Raw genomic sequence first — 16,557 nt, 5'->3', positions numbered from 1 at the left:
TTTTGTAAATGAGCATAATTGTAAAGTCAATCAGATAAAAAAAATTACTTTGTGAATCACTGGGATCCTTTCTGTAATAACCTTCAACTACTAATTTGTGTTGAGAGCATTTTTGATTTAGGATTCTTTGTATGAATCTGGAGTGAAGTATCTTTGTTCTGATCATGTTTCTAACAACTTAAAGCACTACACTGTTATTTTTTTCCCCATAGATTTTTACCAGATGTATCTGATTTTGCTTGTGATAGTTTAATGGTGTGAGTAGGATTTTTTGTCCTCCTCTCACAGTAGACTAATGGGTTTCCCCTCCCTTTCATGGTTCTAGGAATACCCATAAGATGTTAGAATGTCTTTCTCTAATGCCATTGGCTCAAGCCCTCATTATAGGCATAGGCATAGGTATAGGTTCCTTTCACTGTTAGCTCTCAGTGACTAATGCCTAACTTAAGCAATTAATATCAATTAGCTTTTACAAAGGGATACTTGCTTAAAATATAGCAAGATTTGAAGAACAAACATTTCTTCTCTCTTCTAATAATTATAGAACACATTCTCCCCTATACTTCCTTGGTCTATGGGAAGAGTGGGCTCAGACAATGCAGGTTTGGGTCTCACCAAGTTCAGATTAAATAGAGTCCAGATAAGCCCTTGAAACAACAGAGTTAAGTGACTTGCCCAGGGTTACACAGCTAGTGTCTAGAGGCCAGGCTTGAACTCTGGAAGATGAATCTTCCTGACCTTAGGCCCAGCACTTTATGGACTGCATCATTTATATGCCCATTCGGCAAAAATAACTTGAATAATATAGATGTAATTCTGCTTCAAGGTATCTGTTTTTGAAATTCCCTTTAGTCACATAAAAGACTACATAGATTTGCTAGGGGAAAAAAATACTTAAAACTCTAACTAAAGCAAATTGAAAAAGGACAATGTTTTGGAATGGTTTTAAAGGATTCACAGTTATACTACTTGTAGAGTAAAAGACTATTGTTTGCTACAGTCATAGGTATTATCTTCTCATCAGATCTTTAAAGAAGTCCTAGTTCCTCTATTACCCTAAAACTTCATATAGAGGATGTCTTAAGGATAGCTGATGCCCCCTCTACCTTCATTTACTTATTCAGGCTGCATATCAAATCCCATCATCATATGAGATTCTAATTCTTTAAAACAAAACTTAAATTGCTTTAAATACGTTTGATCAGGATGATTTGCTGGTTCGATTTTGTTTAGCTCTTGAGTCTTACCCCATAGGTCTAAGTGGTAGAGCTGAATTTCAATTGGGTATAGTGGACTGAGCCAGTGATCACAGTGAAAGCATGTAATCCAAAGAAATGAATGATATGATGATATAAATTGAATAAAACAAGTCTGTTTGTCACTTCTTCTGACATAGCAACAAACTCCTTGCCTGATGATCTAATGCTGTACCAATTTCCCCACTTCTGGAAAATTACTTTGAATTTTGGCAATCTGGAGGGAGGGAGGGGGAAAAAAAAATCGGAAAAGAAACGAGTGCAAGGAATAATGTTGTCATTATAAAGTAATCATTAAATAAAAAAAAAAATAAAAGGGAAAAAAAAAAAAGAATTTTGGCAATCTGAAGAAACCTGTTATTGACCCAATCTGACTTTTTGTTTTACTTTTGCTTGGATTCTATTCAGGTTCTTGCCCATTTACCTGAGAAGATTAGTTTTCTCCTAATCTAATGTTAATTTTTCCTCCTTTCCTCTTCTCTCCCTCTTTCTCCTCCCCAGCCAAAGGAGGAAGAGAAACAAAACATATTAGAAATATATCTAGTCATGCAAAACAAAATTTCACATAAACCATGTTACTATTAGCCTCCCCAACAACAACAACAACAAAAAGCAAGAAAAAGAAAAAAAAAGTTTTTAATTACACCTTTCTTATTATCTTTTAAAATTTCTTTGGGATATAAGTCTAGAGCAGTATAGCTAGATCAAAGAATATATATTGCACTTTTAACAGAGTTTTGGGCATAGTTCCAAAACACTTTCCATAATGGTTGGACTAGTAAGTTCATAGTTCTTCCAAAAATGCATTAGTTCCTTTAAATTGCTAACCTCAATGATAAAGGATTACACGATTTTAAATGAATTCATGAAAACCCTTTTATACTTGCAGATAATTTAAGCAAAGTTCTATTGATATCTTGTTTTTATATCACAATCCTCAAAAATCTGACACTTCTCCCCCATTCTATCTCCTCCTTTCTATGCCCCCCACCTAAAAACCCCAAAACAAAACAAAAAAAAACAACTAAACATAAAAAACAAAAAACCTCCAAATAAAAGCAGACAGCTATCTTCTCTACTGGGATGGGTTTCCAAGCACTACTTAAAACTTACAGTGCTGAGAACTTTACCACGTTCAGCCTACTAGCACCCATGTACCATGTATTTCTGCCCCCAAGTTTTTCTTCTTGTTTTTCTCTGTTCCAGGCTATAACACTATAGAATCCTTTTCTATGCTCCTTAGCCCACAGGTATCCCCCCTTTCCTGGTTCCCTCCCTCTCTCCCTTCCCTATGGGCAAATTCACATTAAGTAAAAAAAAAAAAAATCACTTACAAAAAGGTCTGTTGAATAATCCAAGTGATAACTGTAGTTTATGAATCTTATAGGTATGTATGTATCTTTTCTGGATATGTAGTCTGAGGTGGTGATAGAAATGTAATTTCTGTCAAACTACTAACTTGGTTTGACAGTAATTTTGTCAAGTTCTTCCCCATTCAGTAATGGGGGCTACTGAGTTTATCAAGTAGCATACTGTGTTTGCTCTTTTTTGTTGTGTACTATTCCACTTAACCATCCATTTTTGAAATCGGTGCCAAATAATTTTGAAAATTACTGCTTTGTGGTATTCTGAGTTCTGATACTGATAGATTCCTTTTCCCTTCCTGCTTTTTTCATTAATGAAATTCTTGACTTTCTGTTCCTCTCATATGAATTTCATTATTTTCTTTTTACTACAGAAATCCTCTTTGGGAGTTTGGTACAATAATGAATAAATTTATTTTAATTTAGAGAATCAGAATTATTTATTTTAATTTTGATCTCCTCTGGCTATAATTGTGAAAGGAAGAGACTTGAGTGATATTTAATGAGTCACACTTTTCTTCCCCCATAAGAATAAATACTTGTTTTTTATTGCTTTGAATCATAACAAAACTTATAATTAAAAAATAAAAGTTATTTTCATAGTACAGTATCTATTGGAACTTCTATCTGTTATGCTAACAAATTGGCTTTAAAGTTACTCTTTTCACATGAATTATATTCAAGTTGGTGGTTACATTTGAAATTATTATACCTATGCATGAAGACTCAAAATCAATAATATGGAATGTAGATTTATGGGAGAAAATTTTGTAATTTGGACATTTAAATTTCATTCAAATTTACACTAAGGAAGTATGGGATGGAGGAGAGGAATACATACAAGCTAGATAGAAATTTTTTAGAGATAAATATTTTAGGAGCTACAACTCTGGCTCATTTTAAAATAAGTAAATTATATTACTTCAGTAATTGGGCAAAGATCAAATGCAGTTAAGAAAAAAAAACATTAAATATTTTGAATATTTCTAATGAATTTCTTTTAATCACAATAATTCATAGGATGTTCATTAAGTTGTGGAGTGTTTTCAGTTTTCATTAGAAAAAGGCATACCTAAATAAAGTTATATTCTTTAAAATATTAGACATATTTGTTTTGTCCTTCTGATAGGAATGTAAACTCCTTTAGTGCAGATACTAGTCTTCATTTTTTCTTATTCCTTGAATATAACACAGGTGCTTAATAAATACCTGTTGTTTTCCACAAAAACCTAAATTAGATTTTTAGTACTCTCAACCCAGAGTATTCTAATTTAATAATAAAGGTGAACAACATTTTATTCCTTGAAAGTGTTATTAGAATTTGAAATAGGTATCTGTTGGTAGTAATGGAACAGAGAGAAAAAACATAAACAGTTACAAAAATGGAGCCACAACTTTATTTATCACTTTCTTTCCATTTCTAGGAAAAACACACACACACACACATATATATGTACACAGCCAATACATTAACTTAGTTTTAAATTATGCACCTTAGTCATGCTAGCATTAAGCAAAACCATACGGGCAAAAAACATGAAACAACTTCTCACTGGGGGAAAAACAAAGGCACTTCCAATAACTAATGGCAGGACCAAAATAAACATTAAAAAAGTTTCACGAAGTTGATCTTCTAGATTCTAAGACTTCTGTAACAGTTAAATATTAAAGGCACTACATAATCATTTTTCCTAACTCCTCTCTGTAATGAAGCTATTAACCAATTAAACTTGGCACAAAGGAGTTTTAATCATTGTAAAGTGCATCACTTGGCTAAATAAATACATTCTGGAAAAAAAATTGGTTATAATATGCTGAAACATCTCAGCTACACTGAAATAAAAAATGCACTGCAATTGGGAACAACCTAGATATTAACTTGGCAAAACTATGGCTTTCTCTTTTGGTTATAAATGAATTATCTTTAGATAATCTAGAATACATTTTCAAAAGAGCATATCTTATTTAGTAAGAGGTAGTATTTGGGGGAAAAAGGCAAACTCATTATCTCTATAGTTCAAGAATGAGAGAAAAATAAACATGTAATACAGAGTAATAATAATTACAGAGTAATGTAAATAATACAATATCTGTATATCAATTAGTTATTTTATCAATTACTATTTTACTACTTTCCTTCCAGGAAACCTAAGGAGAAAGCCGATTGTTGTTATTTCAGGTACTTTTCATTTGGTAATAACAAGTTTTTCTTTTTTTAATGCATCAAAATGAAAATTTCTTTAAAAAAATTTAAGGTACTTAAAAATCAATGTCTTAATTTAAACGGCTCTTATATCTTTACTAAAAAATGCTATTAACTTATTTTAACCAATTAAAAATATGTATGAGACAAATAAGTGTGCTTCACACATGTAATAAATTTTCACATGACTAATATTAATGGTGATGTTTATGTGTCATATATATGTACATACATCTTAAAGCATATTGCAAAATTTCATAATCATTTATTTACAATATTTAAGAATACAGGTCTAGGTTAAAATAAACCTAACTAGACCTTTTAAAATATATTAAATATGAAGGCTAGATAAAGCGATTTAAAAGCAGCACTGAATATTTCCTATGCCAATAAGTTATAATTTTGTTTATGTAAACATCTCACATGTGCACCCTTCCTCCCCCCATAAATGCTTTGCAGCTACTTTTCTTTTTTTTTTTTTAAACAGTTTTTGCTAAAATATAATCCAGTCCAAACTGCTAAATTTCCAAAGATTATGGTAGCTGATGCTGATCTTTTACTCTTCTTCAGCAGCATAGGCCACTTCAGCTACCTCCACTTCAGTTACTGAATTTTCAGGTTCACAATCACTCCAGCCAACCTTGGGAATCTTATCAGACCTAGAACAATAACAAAACTTATCTAATGAATGAACTCAATATATGTTCTTATTACCTTTAAAAGTCTTATTTTAACTGCCAAATGAAATATATCTACCACATTTAAGAGACAATACAAAGCTACAATATATATTTACTGCTGTGAAAGAAATCTTGTAAGCACACTAACCCTCATTTTATAAAGAATCTGTTAAAATAACTCATTGTAAAATTTGTCACATTTGATTTACCACAGAACACTTTGTTGGAGTGACTTTATTGTCACCAAAATATTAATAAGATTATCTTGGCTACTATAAGACTTCACTATATATCCCACATACATTACATTTTAATTTCTCCAGAATTCTTTTGAAGCACATTAAGTGACTGCTATTACAAAATTCAGATATGGTACAGATGAGTTGTCCAGATTTACAAAATCAACAAAGGCACAGCCAGAATAAAAACCCAAACCTTAAACTCTAATCTAGAATTATATAAGTGGCATCAGTGACAGAAAGCAGAGGGCTTGTGGGGCTGGTTAGTGCTCAACATGTGGAGGGTGGTATTCTGTAGTACAAGTCTGACTCCTAAAGCTTCTACAGGCTATACTGGCTCCAACCCATTCTCTTCAATCTTATCAATTTTCTTCACATTTTTTTTTTCTTACAAAGGATCACTTTAATTAAAAGAGAAGACTACTAAAATGATCAAATCTACCCCCTTTTTTTTTGTTTACAACTTCAGCATTTGGTTGTATCGGTTTAGTTGTATCAGATTCTTCTCGACTCCATCTGGGGTTTTCTTAGCAAAGATACTGTTTGCCATTTATTTCTACTGCTTAATTTACAGATGAGGAAATGGAGGCAATTTGGGCCAAGTGACATGCTTAGGGCTATTACCTAGCTATTAAGTGTTTGAAGCAAATTTGAATTCAGGAAGATGATTCTTCCGGAATATATGTCTGCTGAAAAATTCATTGTGTCATCCAGCAGTATTTACAAACATGAAAAAAAAATCAAAACACCTCACTATATTAGCCAAAGCAGCATTATTTCTGATATCTGACCTTTATTCAGTATTTTGGACAAGTTATTTTTCCAAGAAAAAATTAATGAATATTAACATTAAAAACATTATTATAGTATTCTAATACAAAATGACCTGTAGCTCATTCTGAACTATATTATGCTCTTTGTAGCTTGAAAAAATACAGTAAAATTATGTTATATTTACAACAATTTGAATAGACTGAGCTGAGTTGGTAGTTACTCTATTTCTGAAAAAAAAATTGCTATGTAATTTGCATACACTTCTGAAAAATGTTGTTCTTTAATGCAGAAAAATTTTTATTTACTAATCCAAAGAGAAAGAAAATCAGCTAATAATTTGGCTAATAAGTATATATAGACTGTAAAAAATAATTATTTCTCTCTTGTATTAGTAACTTATTATTGCATCGAAGCCAAGAATTTCCCTCCTTTTTTATTTCCTCATTCAGAAATCAACCAGTTTGGGAAATCTTTCTCTTAGATTTCCATGGCCAAGATATTATAAAAGAAACAGTAAGTTTAAGCTACTGAATGGATTCCTGTTCACTGCATTTTACTCATACAAGTCCGGAAAAATGTTGATTCTTCCTTTTGTCGGACAGGTAAAATGAAAATATTGATGTGTCTTTGACCAAGATTTGAATGACCCAAGTCGCTACTGTAATAAAGTCCACCTTTACAATGTAATACCCATTTTTTTCCAGTAATTGTTAACCCATGTTGATTGATACCTTCAGGTACATCTACTCTTTTCTACTCTGTAGAAAACATCTAGCCTGATCCCTTCATTTCAAAAAAAAAAAAAAAAAAATGATTCAAGGAAAGCAACTTGTTTATAATGGTATAACCAGTGAGAGAAAATACAAGATTGAATTGGCTAGCTGAATTGCATAATGATTGGAATTAACACCTACTACAATAAGACCTTTCTAATGCTATTATTCATTTATTCTCTTTCCCCCTGATAACAATGGATAGTTTCTCCTACCTTAGGACTAATAAATTTCCAGATCTTGCTCCTGGGAAAATTTAATTCAGAGTTGCCAAAAATTGAAGCAAAAACCTCTTTCACTTCCACCAATCCCCGTACTTTCATTCTTATCTAAATTAGCCCTAATATCTTTCAGTTCCTACTTCTCTTCTGTTTTCACCTTCCATTTTACATTAACTCTACAGATAACACATAACATCTACCCCTTCTGCCCCCATCCCCAGCATCCTTCATCTTTTCCTTTTAAATTCTTTCCATAATCTTAGAGGCATAGAAAAATGACCCTTTATGTCCATTCTATGACTAAGTTACACAAAGGGATTGTCAGAACAGAATCTTAATACTCCAGTGCAGACTTGAAGATCAACTGACATGTATGTAAAATGCTTTACCAATTTTATCAGTCAGTTATTACTGTTCCTGAATATTCACTCTTCTTTTTAGAAACACTTTCTATTTATTACTAGAAGTTTCCCATTCAAAACTCCTTTTCACCTGAAAATTTTTTATGTAACTTCAGGTATATAGGTATATAAAGTAAACATTTACTGATAGTAAATCATAAAAGAAATTTATTTTAAAACACTTCTTTGGTATACATATAATTGTACCATTTATCAAAGATGAAAGAAAGTTGCATACTATGGAGATGGACATGCTTGTTTATTTTTACATAAAGAATTAAGTTGTTTGCAGAATATCTGATACCTTTTATTGCTGTCAAATTTTTCTGATTCCCACATTCAGTTATGCAACCCCATATGGGGTCACGACCCACAATTTAAGAAGCTTTGCACTAAGTATAAGTAGTAGTCTTCTAGCTTGACAAATCTATTAGGTTTTCAGCCATGTCTTATATTCATGCTACAGGAAAAGAGCAATCTGGCTATTATCAGGTCAATAAATAGCTACCCCTGTATATTCCTCAGCAGGCTATCACTAACTTTTATTTCTTCTTTCCCTAACTCTTACTGGAGGACTCATCTGCTAGATATCTGTAGATTTAAATGATCATTCCCTGGAGAATAAACAACTAACTACAGCTTCTGCAGATCCAGCTCCATATTTTTTTGGGAAGAAACTTATTTTATTACTTAGCGTCAAATTGTTTTTCCTCTATGGTGCTCTCCAATCTCTTAACGTAGATCAAGACATCATTCTGACTCTTCAGGTTCATTTTGGAATATTTCCCTATTGCCACTTCCAGGTTCTTCTATACCACTCAATTTTTTCTTTGAGGTTCATACAACATATCTATTACCTATTCAAAATAAGTTACTCCCCTTTTTACCCACTGAGTTCTGTACTTGGTTCACAATTTTTTTCTCTTAACTCTCGCTCTCATACTAGGGGACTTCAAAATACATATTAATTCTCCCTCCAACACTATTACCACTCAGTTATGCCATCCATTCACTCTTATGACTTACTCCTCTACCTACCCCTTTCCCCAAAATGGTCACATAAGGATATTGATCACCATCACCAACAAGACTCCAAATTCCATGTTTAAGAATTTTAAAATTCCCTTACCTGACCATAATCTAGTGGCTTTCCATTTCTCTTTTTGCCTTTCCTTACTAAAATCTAATCTTTACACCCATGACCTTTAATTCTCAGGTATCTATCAGGCCACTGATCCTATACTAGCCATACTTTTCTTTTCTCCATAGTGAACCAGTTCAATTCTGTACTGTCCTCTTCTTTTGAGTTCTTGGCCTTTTTATTGTGTCATTAATTGAACTTGGCCAAGTTTAGGCCTTGGGTTATTCTCATGACCAGTTTGTTCCCTTTGCTCCTACACATGTACTCTACTATTGAATATGACATGTGACGTAGTCCACTACAAATTTGTTATACAATTCCAACTATTTCCTCACTGCCCCAAAGCAGTTCTCTACAACACTCTTATCAACTCATTAATTCACTCTCTTACAAAGCAGTTCTTACAAAGCTTTTCATTCCTCCTCAAATCTCTTATGGCTTTCTCTCTCTAAATTTCACCTGGTCTCATATTTTGCAGAAAAAATTGAATTGAGACCATTCACTATGAGCTCCCCCTTCTCTTTTCTTCATTTCTTTTCACTTGGGTGTCTTACTATTATTTCTTTCTTCATCCCTGTATTATATAAAGAGATGACGACTTTATTCCTGCAGAAGTGATTCAATTCCATCCTATTTTCTCCAAGACTGCAATCTCATCTCCATTCTATCATTTGAATCTCTCCCAACTAGCTCCTTCCCTACTACTTATAAACATGCCCATGCCTCCTATTCTCAAAAAATCTTCACTCTTCTGAATTTTGTGGCTAAATTCTTGAGAAGGCATCTACTATGTAGCTTTACTTCTCTTCTCTTTTTTTAACCTCTTACAAAATTATTTCTGATTTCATCATTGTACTAAAACTGCTCTGTTCAAAAGTTAATAATGATCTCTTAACTGTCAAATCCAATGATCTTTTCTCAGTTCAAATTCTCAACTTTTCTACAGTCTGTTGTTTCCTCATTCAGGTTATGTCTTTTAACTGTAAGTTTCCCACAGTGCTCTGTCATAGATTCTCTTCTCTTCTCTATATCATTTCACTTGGTGATCTCATCAGCTCCCATGGATTTAATTATCATCTCTATGCTGATGATTCTCATATCTAAATTATTCTCCTCCAACCTTTCTGTTGTTTAGTTTCAAATTTTTACCTGCATTTTAGAAATCTTGAACTGGATGCCCAGAAGACAGCCTAAATTCAATAGTTCCAAAAGAAAACTCATCTTTTTTCTCTCTCAAAATTTTCTCTCTAAACTTCCCTATTATTCTTGAGAACAACTCCATCCTCCTAGACACCAAGGATTATAACCAAGTTTTATTACCTTAGATTCCTCACTACTATCTTTTCAACCCTTACATCCAATTTGTTGCCAAGGCCTACTGATTTTGTCTTTGCAATATCTCTTAAATATATCTTCTCTCTTAACACCATCATCACATCACACTTGCAATAACGTTCTGGTAAATCTGCCTACTTCAAGGCTTTGTCCACTTCAATCCATATTCCATTCAGCAGCCAAAATTTAGTCTCCTGAAGTACATGTCTGATTCCTCTAACTCAATAAACTGAAGTAGCTCCCTAGCACCTCCACGATTAAATATAAAATCTTCAGTTTGGCATGCAAACCTCTTCATAACTCAGTCCCTTCCTATCCTTTCAGTCTTCTTACAACTTATTTCCCACAACAACTAGATCAACAACTATTTGATCTAGTAATAATGGATTATTCTACAAACAAGTCAATTTGTTTCTTGGTTCAGACTATATTTTCTGGCTGTCTTTCATACTTGGAATACTGTCCCTCTGCATCACTGACTACTGACGCTGCAAGCTTCCTTTAAGTCCTCAATAAAACTGTCCTTTATAGAAGCATTTCCCAAACTTCTTTTACCAGTTCTTTCCTATCTATCATACATAGAGCTTATCTGTATATATTTGTCTCCCCCATTGAATTGTGAACTCCTTGAGGGCAAGAACTGCCTTTTGCCTCACTTTTTTTTTTTTTTTTTAATATCCCCAGAGCTTACCATGCTGCCTGGTGAATAGTAAGCACTTAATAAATGCTTAGTAACCATGTAACTGACTATTCTCTTCCCCTCAAGGCTCATTCTCCCTTGTCAATTTGGAGAGGACTCTTTTACCTTTTCTATCAGGAGGTACTTTGACCATAGTTTTTATACGGCCATGGCATAAAGGCATATATCACATACATTACGCAGATCATTTCAATTTCCAGTTTGCAACTTAGCCTCTGTTATTTTGCTGGAAAACTTTTACAAGACAATTCTTCTAAAATGTTCTACAAATTGAAATCACCTTCCCTTAATAATTTCAATTTAGTAAGGTCAAGTTATGTTATAGTAAGATTATATTATGTAACATACCTGTTTTTTTCACCCAACGTATCTTGATCTGCTTCAATTGCAGAAGACTCTATCTTTCTGGTACATTCACCTTCTCTTGAAATTCTAAGTGTTTCTTCATGTTCTAAAGACAATAACCTAATGAAATAAGTTGGCAATAAAAACCAGTTTATTTCTATCAATATTTAAAATGCATGATAGTTTTATTTGCAAAACACAAATTAGCAGTCCTCAGCAATAGCTGTCTAAAGATTTCCAAAACAGGAACATTAGAGTGAATAGCCCCTTTTATGTTTAAAATAATATTCTATATTTTACACACTCAAGCTTTTTATCCCCGTTTCTGTTAAGAATAAAGGAGCCATTTCCTGAGTGTGTATATTTGAAAAACTTAATTTGAAATTGAAACTTTTTAAAATAAATTATGCCATTTACCCATTTTTTTTTAATTCTAATTTTTCAAAAGAGAATTGCACAGTATTAGTAAATGACTCTTATCTTTTCCTCTTAGGGCTTCCATAAATATCAAGGTTGTGTTTTTCCCAGAACTATATGTAGAATGAATGAAAACTATCACGGGGCACAGATACATACATAAAGCTAAATGATAATTTTAAAAGTGTAGCTTTGTGTGGGGGTGGTGAATGTGTATATATCTTTCTAGAAATTATAATGGGGCAATTAGCCTGGGGGAAGATTTTTTTTTCTCTTTAACTATTTTATATTGGTTTTAAAATTAAGGGAGATACTCCTTGAATAGATATTACATGTTTACAGAAATTTATGGATTATTAGGACATGATTGGCATATCAAAAGAAACTGTGAACTTGAGGATTCCACTATTCCCCTTTTTCTGAGGGCTTTTGAAAAAAGTAGGTAGTGATAATGATGCCAATTAAAAAAAAAAGAAAAAAAGAGTATCAATGATACTTTATAAGATACACTGAATAAAACAGAAAGAGGTAGCCAATGATAAACTAGGTAGTTTAATTATTAGCTTGTAAAATTTAATATACATTTAAACCAAAACAAATACGATGTTAGTTTCATATAAATTCATGTGTGTTGATTTTTGTCAAGTTCATAATAAAAGGAGTTAATGTGGGGCTAGGGAAAGGAGAAATAACATTCAAAATTCCACTGTACTCCCCCACAGCAATCCTTTCTCCCAAAAACACATTCCAAGAATCTTTTTTACTATTCTAAAAAAAATTAACATTGTAAAAACTCCACAGCATGTTCCAATAAATAATAATGAAGATATGAACTATGGCAAATTTATTCCAAGTATAACATGCAGAATTAAAAATATGTTTTTAAAGTTTTTCTTCCAAGTTACACACAAACAATTATTCTTTACAATGAGAGAAAACAAGCACAATAGAAAGGCTATTCAATAATGCATGACATTATAACATACCTAATTCTGTTCTCTATAGTGTCTATGTGAAGTTGTTTCTCATTTAACAATTTCTTCAGCGATTCCACCTCTTTTTGTCGTTCAAGTAGTTCTTTTTGTAATCTATAATTTGTTTCTTCTAAAGTTTCACAGAAAGCCTTGAACAAAAAAGGTTCAGAAGGGAGATCATTTTTTTTTAAATGAAATACTTGTTTAAACAGATACAAAAATGAAAAGTATCAGTAATAATTTAAAAACAGTAGACAATCCAGACTCATCAGTTTCTGGCCTGACCAAAAAAAATCAAGGGACATATATAGGTGAAGATCAACAGGGTATCCTCTTTTTTATGTTAAATGGGATTTAATACAAGTACATTATATGGCATAATCTAGATATTGGCTATATCTGAAATATCATAGTTTATAGCATCTCCAAAATAAGATTAAGATCTTTCCTTGAAATAAGGATTGTATTATATTTTTCCTACATTCAATTTGCAATTTGTAAACTAATCTTGTAACTTAGTTTTTAAATAGCAACATACCCACTACAAAGATTTAACCAAATGTCATACTTTAATCTTTCAAATAATAGCTATAAAATATTTCTAAAAATGTATCATTTTCCATTAAAAAACCATACTGAAGAACTTATGTAAACCATTTCCTTTTATTTCAGTCATCCTTACTGTTAATTAATTTGTTTTGACTATTCAAAAGGTTCAAATAAAAAAAAAAAACTGTACTTAAACAGTCCAAATAAATTCACAAATCCATCAGCAGATTAAGCTTTTTCTTTTAAACTATGGCTGATCCAATCCAACAAACTTTTGAATGATTGCTATCTATGTCACATATTAGGTACTGACAATATAAACCCAAGACAAAAGTAGTACCTTGCTCTTTAAGCTTATACACTATACATACAGTTTGCTATATTGGTAACACAAAGTTTTCTATCCTGAAGTTCACTTGAACAGTGTGTTTAGTTTTGCAGAAAGTATCAATAACAGAAATTGTTTACATCCATGTATTCTTTAGTGTTGGGAATAAAACTGACTTGATTTACATTACTGGACTGCTTATAGATTTTATTGTTCCAGTAAAACCCATTTCTCTTCCAAACTTCCTTATTTTCTTTTTCAAGATTGCCACCATTTTTCTAATCATGCAGGTCTGAAACTAAAGTCATAGTAGATTATTAAATCTGTCACTCCTCAAGTTTACCATCATAGTTTAGGTTTTATCATCTTGTAAAAGTTTGCTATTTTATTTCTCTGCTAATTTGTTTTCTTTCTCTAATTCATTCTCCATACACCTACCAAAGAGATTTTCTTAAATCACAGATCTATCACTTTTCAAACTCCAGGGGCTTCAGGTTACCTTAAACACCAAAAATATAAACTCCTTTGTTTGTCTATCGAGATCATTCACAACCTAGGTCCAACTTACAATTACCCTTCAATTTGGATATATTTATTATTTCCCTTCACATATTTTATAGTTTATTTAAGCTATTACTTCACTATCTTTCATACATATCATTCCATCTCCTTTTTCTATGCCTTTGCATTAGGTTGCCCTCCTTTTAGTCACTCCTTCCAACCCACAAAGATTTTATTTCTCAGAATCCTGAATTTCCTTCAAAGCTTTCCCTCAAGGGTTGCCTTTTACAGGGGGTATTTTTTGATCCTTACAGCTTTTAATGTAACTTTTCTCTCAATCCTGTTACTTAGTATTTGTTATAGCCTTTCCTTTGCCCTACAACCTTACACCCTTTTCCCCTACAGAATAATTTTCTGAGGGTAAGAACTGTTGTATATCCAGCAATTAACACAGCATCTGGCATAGAGTAGTTTAATAAATGCTTGTTGATTTCTAGAGGCATACACTATCATTATGATATAGTACAACTTTTAAAAATAGCAGTTTCGTTATGATGGCTTTAGATGGTAAGAGAATCTTGGGGGAAACCTATGGAAATCGAAAAATATATACCTCAGGCAAATTTTTTTTTCAGTGATCATATCCTAACGAATTTAGGTATATGGAAATGATTTCTCTATTCAGGATTTATTATATATTTGACTATCCTAATGAAGAGAAACTAGATTATAAATCTTTTTTTTCTCCAAACGGTAGAGGTTACTAATCAACTTTTACAACTTAGTTTGCTATGGGAAACCAACTTTATGGCTTCCCATATAGGTTACCATATTTAGGGCTTTTATTCATGGAAGGTGAATCACTAGGCTTTAGAAACAACAATGCTGAAACTATTGAATAGTCTGTGTTATAAAAAATCCAACATAGTTTCTTGGAAGCTGACATCTTTACCCAGGAATAGAAGCAGGACTGACCATAACATAAAATATAAATAATTATATATTAAAATACTAGACATGGCTGACGTGTATTACAGGCTGTTGGTTACTGCAATTTAATTGAATGTAGAGAAAAATGAAATGTGATTTGAAATGACAAGTAGTCACTTAAAAGAAAAGAAATTTACTCTTGGCTCTGATATTACCATCATTATAATTCTGACAATTTATTTTGCATTTTGTTACGGGACTGGATTAAATGAAAATGTAGAAAAAAGATGTGTGTGTGTGTACATATGTGAAAAAGACATGAATTCAAACCCTGCCTTAGACACTTAATAGTTGAATGACCCTGGGCAAGTCACTTAATCTCTCTGCGCCTCAATTTCCTCACATGTAAAACAGGAAGAATAGCAAAATAGCAATTATCTCACAGTGCTCAAAGAGGTAAAATATACAACACTATATAAATGCTACCTATTATATACACATATCTTCTGATGGTATGTTAAAAAGTATTTTGGAAGGTATCGTATAAATAACATTTTTCTGACTTTTGTCTCAAACTTTAAAGCACTACAAAAATCAGTTATTTACACATTTTCAGAGAAAATGATGTTAGTGCTACATATACACCAAATTTCCTGACTTCTCTGAAAGGAGGATGTCCTAAACCTAATGTTTGTTAGGTATGAACTAATTTTTTTGGCATTAAAGATTTTTATTAATCCCAACACACAAATTAATATAATCAAAAATCTACAAAGTATCCTTTAGCTATATTAATACCTTTAATACTTTATTGAAAATAGATAGAAAATTGTTAATGAAACCAAGACTTTTTTGGCTTTTCAATCACTTTTTAAATACAATATGAATTATAAAAACTTGAAAAAAACAACTTTTTAAATTTAATGTCTTTTCATAAAATGAAATAAACTGGCACAGAAAAACCTCTGTAATCTGTATTCTGCTAATTTGAAATTTGAGATAAATTTGATCTGCCCTGGCCTGATGTTAATCTTTCTATTTTTATAAAGAACAAACTTAATAAACAACTTCAGAAGAAACAGAAGCCTTCAACAATAATTATTTTTATATAAAGCTATTTTTCATAATAAAAGACTGATTCAAACTACTTGGAGTTTACCAAAAATTAGTTTCAATAATTTTATAGTTAAAGTTTAACTCAATTTTGGGATTTTCAGAAAAGCTATATATGACTAGGGATGTTTTTCTCAATGGAAGATGATATGCAAGGAGTTCAAAATTTCCTTATAAATATCTTGATAATTTGATTGCAGAAATATATAGGATCATAGCTGGTGGGGATAGTTGAATCAAGAGGTTTTTAAGGACAACCATATGATGCTGAAGTGGACAGAGCATTTACCCTTTCTAATCTTTATAGAATTTT

At 31.9% G+C, this 16,557-nt stretch overlaps 1 protein-coding gene across 2 annotated transcripts in view; it reads right to left on the bottom strand.

The window, feature by feature from the left end:
• Window positions 1–3,994: 3,994 nt before the first annotated feature.
• The window catches only part of SNX16 (sorting nexin 16), a 36,354-nt gene continuing 23,791 nt past the window's right edge, over window positions 3,995–16,557 (bottom strand). For both annotated transcript variants that reach the window (XM_051969979.1, XM_051969978.1), the window contains exons 6-8: window positions 12,836–12,972; window positions 11,436–11,552; window positions 3,995–5,482 (exon numbers count right to left, since the gene is read on the bottom strand). In XM_051969979.1, coding sequence (XP_051825939.1) covers window positions 5,380–5,482; window positions 11,436–11,552; window positions 12,836–12,972 — 357 coding nt within the window. In that variant the 3' untranslated portion in view covers window positions 3,995–5,379. The remainder of the gene's footprint in view (window positions 5,483–11,435; window positions 11,553–12,835; window positions 12,973–16,557) is intronic.

This window comes from Antechinus flavipes, chromosome 1 (genome assembly GCF_016432865.1).
Source record: "Antechinus flavipes isolate AdamAnt ecotype Samford, QLD, Australia chromosome 1, AdamAnt_v2, whole genome shotgun sequence".
In the NCBI taxonomy this organism is placed as follows: Eukaryota; Metazoa; Chordata; class Mammalia; order Dasyuromorphia; family Dasyuridae; genus Antechinus; species Antechinus flavipes.
Note: the sequence above shows the minus strand (reverse complement) of the source record. Positions and strands in the feature narration are given on the sequence as shown.